The sequence below is a fragment of the Phlebotomus argentipes genome, unplaced genomic scaffold (assembly GCF_947086385.1).
Source record: "Phlebotomus argentipes unplaced genomic scaffold, Phlebotomus argentipes genome assembly contig_9, whole genome shotgun sequence".
Lineage (NCBI taxonomy): Eukaryota > Metazoa > Arthropoda > Insecta > Diptera > Psychodidae > Phlebotomus > Phlebotomus argentipes.
In genome coordinates this window covers 26695-37711 of record NW_026776159.1, presented here as the reverse complement: position 1 = coordinate 37711, position 11017 = coordinate 26695, and the positions used below count along the sequence as shown (strand labels likewise).

The following is an 11017-nucleotide window of genomic DNA, read 5'->3' as shown; positions in this document are numbered from 1 at the left end:
GCACGATACTTGCTGATCAACCTTTGTTCGGTGCATGGAGCGATGAACCTCGACTGCCCAATGGACTTGCAGCAGGCAACATTGCTGATGCGACAGTAATCGTATATAGAGTAAGAAATAGGTCAGGAAGTGAGTATTTTGAAACATAAGATGGTCAATGATGACTTGTAGAATGAATAAGTAGGTGAAAATCAGATAGTAAACAAACAAATACAGGAATTTAATGGGGACTCCATTGCTTGACAAATTTAATGAAAAATACAATGAATTAAAACAGATTAATCTAAGTTTAGGGAAGCATAATGCTAATAGAAAATATAAGACAGATTATGTTCTAAGGAAGACACAAGAAGTTGATGCAATTTATAATGAATTTAAAGCTGTAAGTGCTGAAGTTTTCCCCCTTATAAGTCAAGAGTCTTTGGATGCTTTCAGAGCAAAATTAGAAAACGTTAAGAAAATAAAAGAAAACATTAAAGTAACCTTAGAGAAGATTCAAGAAAAAATAAACGCAGAGACAAGAAAATCAGAAAACAGCGAAGAAATACAAAGTCATTTAAGCAGTGACATTGAAGATAGCGAGAATATAAATGATATAAATATTAACATTATGGCGAATTTCGATATAAAAATCGCGTCAAGTATCATTCCAGATTTTAGTGGTGAATCTGAGAAAGTTCTAGATTTCCTCGATGCTGTGAAATTCTACACTGATACTTTGAATGAAGCTGGAAAGCTTTTACTAATCAGCTTTGTCAAAAATATAAAGATCAAAGGAAAAGCTAAAAATGCTATTTCTTTTGCATCAATACAAAAGTATGACGATTTGAAGAAGGCAATTTCTGAGAGATTTGAACTTAGAAAAACAGTTGCCACGTTAACACAGGAACTCGTTTTAACCAAGCAAGGAAATAGATCTGTGACAGAATACGCAGATAAAATTGATAAGATCATATTTGAGTTGTCTAGAATCCAAATTCTGGGTCAACATGGACAAAATACTGACGTAATTCGTTCGTTGAATGACGAAACAGCTGCAAATTCGTTCAAGCAAGGCCTTAGAAATGAATTGAAAACAGTTGTCCTTGCCTCAAGGGCGACTTCATTTGCTGAAGTTGTTTCCATAGCAAGTGAAACTGAAGCTTCTGTGGCCCTTGTTGCTGCGAAGGATGAGGTTGTCCGGGTGGTGCCGGTGGCGGATCAACTGGTCGAGTAGAAGTTCTACATTGCTCAACTGCAGGATTTCGATCAGTTTCCCTTACTGACGACGGTTCTGTGGAGGTTGGGCTGCCAAGATCCTCCGATGTCTCGTTGAAAACTTCGTCAATCAAGCTGGACGGGCTAAGCGGATCCGAAGATTGCTCCAATTCTGGGAGATCCAATATCTGCTTGATAATTGGAGATACTCCCAATGACAATGGCGGTAGCGGTCTCGGAAAGGGGAAGGTTGGTCCTGATGATGTCCCCGAAGCTTGTGGTTGTATCGGTGCAGTTGATGGCAATAACACCGAAGAGTGAGTTCCAAGTGATAGAGATCGAACTGGGGAGCGCAGAGTCTTGGTGCTCTTCTTAAATGCGTTTGCTGCAGGAGCCGCTGTTGCTGTATCTTTCACACCCCGAACAGACTGGGCTTTTTACATTGATTACACAGACCCGGGACTTTTTTACGCCCTTACGGGACCTTTTTTCCCAAAATGCCTATTTCGGCCAATTTTTGCTCGGGAAGATCGCGGAAAACGATCAGATCACCTTCGCTCTGCACTTATTTAACGTTTCATAGGAATTTTTACCGTGAAAATTCTCATTTTCGTGAAAAACATGTTAATATACTCAGCTGTGTGGCAGAGTGAAAAAGAGAATCGACACTGTAGGGTGCCTTTTTCAAGTGTCGTCACAGCTCGGGTGATTAGCACAGCCGCTCGGCACTCGTCGGACTGTTCTACTATTGTGCCAATTCGTTTGAACGTCACTCCGAGGCCAATATTTTGGAAATTGGCAAGAAATATTTAGTTTTTCGTGAAATGTGTGAGCAAGACGTGAAGAATATTGCAGAGAAGTGAGAGTGGAAGATGTTTCCGGATAAAAACTGCATCTTCTGCGAAGGATTAGTGATAAAGGCCGGTCAACTGCAAGGCGAGTTGCAGAAGATGAGCTCAGAGAGAAATTGCCGAAGAACATCTTCCGTGCGCATATTCTTCAGCATCACGCCAATGAATTGCTGACAAACTGAAATAGGATGATTTCTGGAGGAAAAGAATCACTGTGAACTGATTTAGAAACAACAAGAGAACACGAGGTAGACGCTGAGCGAGCCATCAGATATTGAGAGCGAGCCTAATCATCAGTTTTTATCAGGAAATCCTTCGTCCCGAATTAAAATTTACGGTGAGTAATTAAAATCAAATTAAATCATGATTAGAAGTTAATGATTATGATATTTTCAGGGGATTTCTTCCAAGATCTATCCAGAATATTGCAGTACCAGTTCACCTTCTGTACTTTCCTGGACCAAAAGACGCCGCGAATAAAGATCAACGCTTTTTGATGGGGTGTGATTCAACCTGATTCCCGGCTCTAGATCTCGCTGACGCTCTCGCTAGCGTTTACTCGGAATATTCACCATTCGTGGTATTAAATACGGAACTAACAATGCAATGAGTCGCGACCTTTATATTTTTTTAGCGAAATTATCTCAAAAATTCGGTAAGAATTGACACCAAAAACTTCCATATAAAATAATGCTTATGATTTTGAATAATTTTAATTTTGTGGGAAAAGAGAGAAATAAAAACCTTGCATAAAATGCACTTTAAATTTGTGTTTTTTTGGGCTATGACGGAGAATTAAATAGTTAATTTGAGATATTTTATGACAATTTCCGCGATACTTTGCTGTCTGCAAAGTATAACTGAGTAATTGCCGATAGCGCCGCGTTTAGCATTAAAATCGGCGCTGTCTGCTTAACTGTAGCACAGAAGCACGAAAGCTCCAAAGCGCTAGAGCATAAAAGGGTCTTAGAGCGAGTGCCCTAGAGAGAAGTCCCCGCTCGAAAAAAGTCCCTCTACTGTTATAAAGGTTGAGTCTGTTCGGCGTGTCAGTGGTTCTGAATGGGACGTTGCTCGCTCCTTTTGCTTAGACACTTTTTTGGATGGCACGATTGGTCTCACGGTATCTCTCAAATGCCAACTAGTACGAGTGTTGGACATTTACAATTCACTGATCACCGTATCACAGCAGGGTTCTTCTTAAGCGATTCACTTTTGTTACTTCACTTAAGACCGCTTTCTGACACCAATGTAGCGGAAACTACATTAAAACGCACACAATAAGTTTAAGACGTCTTTATTCTGCGCTCTGTCGATAGGAACTGGAGTACAATTTGGGTGTTCAATACTTTTATGATTATGCTTGCTCATTATTGGAATATAATATTGAGGGCATATATTTGGGTTCTGCAATCGCAAGCTCATTTACAAGTAGGTGCTGTTTCACAACAATATTTTTCCACGTTATTTGGTTCTATGTTGACCTCTTCACAGATGCGATCAAGCGTCTCCTTGTATGATCTCCAATTGATACTGGTCGGAATTACCTCCTCGATTAATGAATCTTCATCAGGGCCATTTGTATTGCTCCTCCTTGCAGCATCGCGGGTTAAACCCTCAATCCCGACAATAATCGGGATGTGATCACTTCCCAGGGTATTATCTAAAATCTCTCATGTGCAATGAATAGCCAGGGCACTAGAAACGATCGAGAGATCGAGAACGCTGGGTGTTGCTGGTGGGCATGCAATTCGCGTATATCTTCCATCATTTAAGACCGACAAACCGTGGCGCTCCACCCATTCTTCAATTATACGGCCGTTGGCATCCAGATCCTCAGAACCCCACAAGGGACTGTGCGCGTTGAGATCGCCCAGGAAAATCAGCATGGTTGAAGTGTCTACGCTATTGCAAAGATTATCCAGATCCGCCTCGTTTCGTCTGTTGTTGTTAGTGGAATACACTGAAAAGACCCGGAGCTTAGTTATTCCTATTTGAAGATCAATAGCAATACAATCTCCATTTAATGGCCCTGTATTCACTACGGTGAACGGAATGTTTCTTTTAATCGCTAAAAGAACACCTCCACCTCTGGCAGTTCGGTCTCTCCTCACAACATCGTATCCTGGGATGCTAATATTATTACTAGTGTCCAACTTAGCCTCTTGAATAGCTATTATATCAATGCCCAAGTCAGAGCAAGCCACAATTATATCCTGAAGTTTGGATCTAACACCATTACAATTCCACTGAAACAGTTTTATATCATTATCGACGTTCACATCCATATTAACATTTAGAGGGCTTTGAACCCAGCGAAGGCACAACCAAAGACACGAACTGATCCACCAAAGGAAAAGCAAAAGCTTCAATCAGAGACAAAAATTCCTGTTTAATTCCCAATTTGAGTAGCAGCGAGGACAAAATTTTCTTCCAACAAAAGGAGCTCCCTGAATGTTCCTGTTGTTTCCCTCTTCTCTGGCGCTGAGTGTTTTTCTCCTGACGGTTCTCCTCCTCAGGTTCAGTCTCGGCCTCCGTGTGGATCTGATTAGTACTCTCCCACTCTTCCCTCCTTTTGCGGAGGAGTCTTTTCTGGGAGATTCGTGCGCGATCGAAAGTTGTTTTTGGTCGCTTGGATTTCATCCTCACACTCTCACCGATCTCTGGAAAATCTATTTCAGAGTCCCAGACAACGTCCTCATCAAGATCATCCCCACTTAGCGCATCAAATCGGTTGCTTCCCTCGAGTGAGCGCTTCACTCCACCTCTTGACACCACATTCGCGAAGGATACGTTATGACGCACCTTGGCCTTCTTTAGATTGTCATCTACGCGCTTATCCCCTAGCCTTGCGCGGGTGATTGATACTTGGAACCGTCAGACCACAATTTGAGCAAGTAAACGAGGCATTTTCGCATTCCACCTTTCCATCTACATGCACTTTTCCACAGTGAAAGCGAGAAAAGGTGGAATGATCTCGGTGTGGCAGAGCTGGTGGCGAGATTCAGGAAAACCCTGGGAATCTCTCCTGCCGTTTGGGTCTTCTCTTGGGGGGAAGGAAATTGCACCTCACGAGCGAGTTTTCGCTCGAATGGGATGTAATCTCTTTAACCAAAGGTGACTGGCGCGAATGGATCGCGGCCGAGTTCCTTTGTGGGGTTGAGGGTGAACAATTAAACACTTGATTGCACTTAACACTTAACCTACTTTAATTCACTAACTTATTCTAACACATGACTTTAACAACATAGAAAACTGGCTCCAGCCTATATTAAATTATTTCTCCGGCTCTTGCCGTAAGAGATGAACGATGGTCTCTTGACCATGGGGAAACTACTTGCGAAGCTCGATTACTGCATCGCCCAAAAATGGGTTATTATGCACGGCCAAAAAGGCTGATTGCTTGAGCAGCGCGATAAGACAACTGAAACTAATTGTCGCCCGCGTCTCAATATATTGCAAATTTGTTTACGCTTCTCCTGAGGGAAGAAGTGTAAACGGCGGGAGTGGGAGAACTCTCCGCCCTTACTACTAGATCAGCAAAACTGATCACAGCGTGGGTCGTCCCCGCTGTTCAAGTTAGCCTAAAATTAATTATAATGGGTATTATAAGATGGGAATTATTGATACAAAATTAACACAAATAAACCCTGTTCATTTCTCATGAACATCCTGCCCGGGGACCGCGCTGGAAGATGGCTGCGATGCTCTTGCCTCTAGTAGCCTGTTGAATCTTTCAGCTAAGTCCTCATCGTTTTTCTGGTCCCTGATCTGCTTCACGCGTTGTTGTCTCCAAGTGTCACCTGCCAGGAAAGCTCCTATTAGGATGACCGTTCCTAGGATCGTTGCCGTAGGGGTTGGGCGGATCTTCCAAGATCGCTTCTGTCCGGAGCTCCTGCTCCTGGGTTCCACGTAATCTCCAGTGGTCGGTTGGAGTGTACCTTCAAACTCCAGCAGGGTGACATTGCAGGGCTTCCTCGGGAACCTGCTTGATATTTCATCAATCACGCATGTCGGTTGCTCCTTCAGACTGTGTACCGCATGTGGCATATATAAATACGCTTGCTGCGACGTCTGAGCGCATCCCTCATGGTGAAGGGTGAAGTATCTCCGGCTGTTGTAGCCGACAGCCGGCGTCTCCGTTCCAGGGTCAGGTACAAAAAATGTTCCCTTCTCCAGCCGTGCTGGAATGGGATTTACGTGCAGAAATTGGCAGCTGTTCTTCTCCAGTATCCGGAGACTGCCGTGCACGTGGATGTTCTCATTCTCCAGAATGAGCTCGACGATTGTCGTCGGAACCGTGAGTATCTGATAACCCGTACCAATCTTTGCTAACGTTCTTCTTGTGATCCTCGCCAAAGTCTTGCGTGAGGAAAAGTCTAAAAGACTCACTCTTCCCTTTTCTGCTCTCGAGAGTCGCTCCCAAACTTCGTCGAGTTCTTCAGAGTGATCGCTAGCGGCGGTGTACATAAGCCGTACCTCCAATCTTACGCGGTTGTGGTCTGATGCTGCGTTCCAACGCTGTAGGTCCGCTGTCAGTTGAACCATTTCATTAATCTTTTCAGTGTACTGCGATGGCTTGCTGTTCACTTGATCAACGCTTTGGTCCACCTTGGCGCATAGAAGCATGTTATACTGATTCGCCGATGTGTCCTGCCTACACATTGGCTACATCAAGTCGGCTACATCATTGTAAGCCTCGTCGTTGACTCCTAAACCTTCGACATAGAGCCCAGTCTGTGGCTCGAATGTACTGTAATTATGAGTCCAGGCTGCGCCAAACGTCAGTAGCGTCAGAAGTAGGAACAATAGGACTGATTTCCATGGAACACGGAAACATCCTGAAGTGCGAATTGTCCTGCTGTTGCTTTCAATTTGGTATTTCTCAGCCGCCTCCTCGTTGGTCGCCTGATCAACTGGAGGTTTTACAATCTTGATGATGGGGCGCGTTTTCGATCCGTCATCTGTCTTGAGTTCCACTACTCGGTTTACTCCATCGTCTTCAGGATGCCGCTGTTGTGGCTGATCTCTTGACCAACCTCTTCCTAGAGACCGGTGTAACCTTGTAACCTTTTTCCACTTCCAGGTGGGCTCTTCCTCCACCACCTCCTTCTCGGGCGGGGCCATCAATTGCTTTCCGATGAGGAAATCTTCCGGCATCAGGGATGTCTAATTTAATTCTAATTTAATCAGGGCCGCAAGATCGGCTGAATCACCAACCGCTGGTGAGAGGGACATCGAATTCAGCGTCGCCTCGATCCTTTTCAAGACGGTCACGAACTCCTTTTCGCATCCATGCTGTTCCTTGACGGGCTTAATCTCCTGATCTAAGTCCCCTGTGTCATTTATTTCTCCGTCGAAAATCGTTGTAGCCACCATGCTGATGACGTGAATTTCTTTTGGCTTATGCGCACCCATGAGCATCCAGCCTAGTTCAGTGTTCTGAGCGCTGATGTCTTCAGCTTTCTTGATTCCCTCCTTGAGAATCGCTGCATATATCCGTGAGCCCAGAATTAGATCGATCGGTCCTGGTGTCATAAAGCAAGGATCTGCTATGAGAATGTTGTCCACATTAAAACTCTTGTATGATGCAGAACTGATCTCTGTTTGAGGCAAGAATCCTGTGAGTGACGAGAGTACCAGAGCGTTCAGCTCCAGCTGAAAGGTCGAGGGGAATCTTGGGGCCATGGTAAGACATATCTGATGTCGTGAAGTTGGAGCGGGTGCTCCAGCTATGCGTCTGATTGGTGCGTTGATCTTCACCCGAGGCAGAGCTAAGTCCTGAGCTGCTCTTTCTGATATAAACGAATCTCCAGATCCAGTGTCTATCAAAGCTCGTAGGAGTGTCCATGAACCATCAGCCTGTTTTACTTTAAGGAGAGCTGTGGGAAACAGTGGTGTTGCCGCAGCTGCGTGCAAGGCCAGTCGTTCCTCAAATTCATCCTTATTATCCCTGATGCTTACTAGAGCATCAGTGGGCTCCGCTTCCTCTTCTTCGAAATGTAACGTCTCATGATGTTCTTCGTCACATTGCTTGCACATATGAACCTTTGTGCACTCTTTGTCCCTGTCCTTTTTATGCCCGAGGTAATTTAGGCACAAGTCCAGCTTTATCGCCATCTGAAGCCTCTGATCTGATGTCAATTCCAGATATCTTGGACAGCTGGCGAATGTGTGCTCCTTTTTGCACAGAAAACATGCCATCTTTGGCTTGGTCGACGTGGAGTGATAAGATTTGTTGCTATCAATCTTATCCTTTCCTCCTTTCTTCTTCTCAGCGAAGTTCCTGATAGAAGACAGTACGAGATGTCTCTTGAACAGGAATTTAAGAAACTGTTTTACTGTAGGCACCTCGGTTGGCTCATCCAATGATTGTTCGAACAGCTGAATCGATTCATCATCCAGCTTCCTTATGCACATCCCTATTATCAAGGGATCCCAGTGCTCCGTGCGGTAACCTAGGCTTCCTAGCCCGGCGAGTGCTTCGTTGAGCCTGTCGTGTAGATCAACGATGTCCTTGGCGCTGCGGTATTCGACTCTCCTGACGTCGAGCAACAGATTCACATAATCAAAGGTCGTCTTCCTTTTGTGATCATATCTGTTTCTTAGCAAGTCCAGCGCCGCTTTGTAGTGATCACCTGTAGGCGAAAGGTGACTCACTAAACGCTTTGCGTCCCCCTCCAGGTAGGACAGAAGATACGACATCTTGTCCGTATCGCAATGGTTCGGATCGTTGTGAATAACGTGAGAAAACATTTCAAAAAATCCGCGCCACTCACTGGTTTTTCCACTAAACATGGGCACCTTTAGTGGCGGCAAATTTGGCCTCTTGTTCTCTCGCTTCAGCTCATCCATGACCATGCGCAACATTTGCCCTCTACCAATTTGAAGGATGAAAGGGCCTGAATCATTTTCCGCCGAGCGGAAAATATCGTCATTCTCCTCGTCGTCAAGGAAATTTGACTTGGAGCGGTCCTGTTTGCTCCTTGATCCTCCTGATTGAGAATCCTTCCATTCCAATGGTTTCTCCTTATGGGAATTATTCTTTTTTGTGACCACTTTTTTGTACTTGTCAGCCTCCTCGGCCTCTGTGAAACGCAAAAAATCTCCCTGGGTCTCTTTTAGTGTCTTATCATTGACGCGGGGCAATGTCGGGACTTCGCCAACAGAGTCGTCCTCTGAATCCTGAATGACACTCTTGCACATCTCCTGATATGCCTTTGACATGCCCTCCCGGGCCTCCTCGTGAAACGCTTTTATGTCCTCAAAAAGAGTGGTGCGAAAATATTGGTTGTCAGGCTCCAAATGTTCCACGAGAATCCCGTGATTTGTGGAAATGGTGGCCCAAAGCTTCTGGAGCTTGTTTTTGTGTATTAATTCCTCCAGCTTGGACTTCCAAGTCCTTTACCTCCTCCAGGAGTGTTTCCAGATCCTTGATGATCTTAATGCGCCTCTTGGCATGAATTTTTATCCCTCTGCGCAAACTCTTTGAGCGCTCGAGCAAATGATAAAGGTTTTCGCAAGGAAATTGGGGGAATAAAATTCGTCGAATTTAAGAAGACGTTAAACGACAGCAAAGACTTGGGTTTTCCGTGGTCTCGAAGGACCATGAAAGCGAGAAAAGGTGGAATGATCTCGGTGTGGCAGAGCTGGTGGCGAGATTCAGGAAAACCCTGGGAATCTCTCCTGCCGTTTGGGTCTTCTCTTGGGGGAAGGAAATTGCACCTCACGAGCGAGTATTCGCTCGAATGGGATGTAATCTCTTTAACCAAAGGTGACTGGCGCGAATGGATCGCGGCCGAGTTCCTTTGTGGGGTTGAGGGTGAACAATTAAACACTTGATTGCACTTAACACTTAATCTAATTTACTTTACTCAAATTAAATCAACAAACAATACTTAACACAACTTATAACAGGTAATAAATCAAATAAAAAGCGGCTCCTGCCTTAAATTTTGTGTGGCTCTTGCCGTTTGCTACAATAAACACTTCTTAGTGTCGGTCTCTTGACCACCAAAATGCAAATAGTTCAGCTACTGCATCACCCAATGTTCTGGGTTTCAATGCAAGGCCCAAGGGCTCTTTCTGTGAACAATTGCGAACGACGACTGACTTTAATTGTCGCCCGCGTCTCAATATATTGCAAATTTGTTTACGCTTCTCCTGAGGGAAGAAGTGTAAACGGCGGGAGTGGGAGAACTCTCCGCCCTTATTACTAGATCAGCAAAACTGATCACAGCGTGGGTCGTCCCCGCTGTTCAAGTTAGCCTAAAATTAATTATAATGGGAATTATAAGATGGGAATTATTGATACAAAATTAACACAAATAAACCCTGTTCATTTCTCATGAACACACAGGATTTGCATCTCTTCTTATTTCCACAGAAACCCTTTGTGTGTCCGTATCGCAAGCAGTGGTCACAGAACATAATCCGCTGATTATATATATATATATATTTTTTTTTTTTGTGTTTCGCATTTTATTCACAATCTGTATAGTGTCATACAATAAGCGAATTTTAGGAGGAGCAGGATATCACAGTCATGAGAAGAATAGCTCCAGTGAACTATCTTCATAAATAAAACTTTTTATACTTAAAGTCAGATATCGCGAAGCGAGATCATTCTCTCTCGCTTCAGCCGTCCCCCAGACTCGTGGAGCAGGAGGCGTTGGGCGTGGAGATTAGGATGAGCATCTAGGCGTTTCTTGTAGGTTTTAGAGAAGTTGGAGATCTCCTCCTTCACCGCAGGCATATCCAGATCCTTTCTGATGATGTCGTTCGGGACGTACCATGGGGCGTCCAGGATGATACGCAACATTTTGCTTTGGAAGCGCTCTATGATGTTGATATTAGACGCCGAAGCAGCGCCCCAGAGCTGGCAGCCATAAGTCCAAATGGGCTTCAGCATAGTCTTGTATAAGAGCAATTTGTTGTCCGTGGATAAGGCTGAGTTACGTCCAAGAAGCTAG

General features: G+C 44.4%; 1 protein-coding gene across 1 annotated transcript; it reads right to left on the bottom strand.

The window, feature by feature from the left end:
- Positions 1 to 7214: 7214 nt before the first annotated feature.
- LOC132262653 (uncharacterized) lies at positions 7215 to 9272 on the bottom strand. The gene has a single exon (XM_059761986.1). The coding sequence runs from the start codon at positions 9270 to 9272 to the stop codon at positions 7215 to 7217; it is 2058 nt and encodes a 685-aa protein (XP_059617969.1).
- Between the last annotated feature and the right edge of the window lie 1745 nt (positions 9273 to 11017).

Excerpts from the sequence above, each read along its gene's own strand:
- LOC132262653 (XM_059761986.1), bottom strand. The coding sequence starts at position 9,272 with ATGTCAAAGGCATATCAGGAGATGTGCAAGAGTGTCATTCAGGATTCA.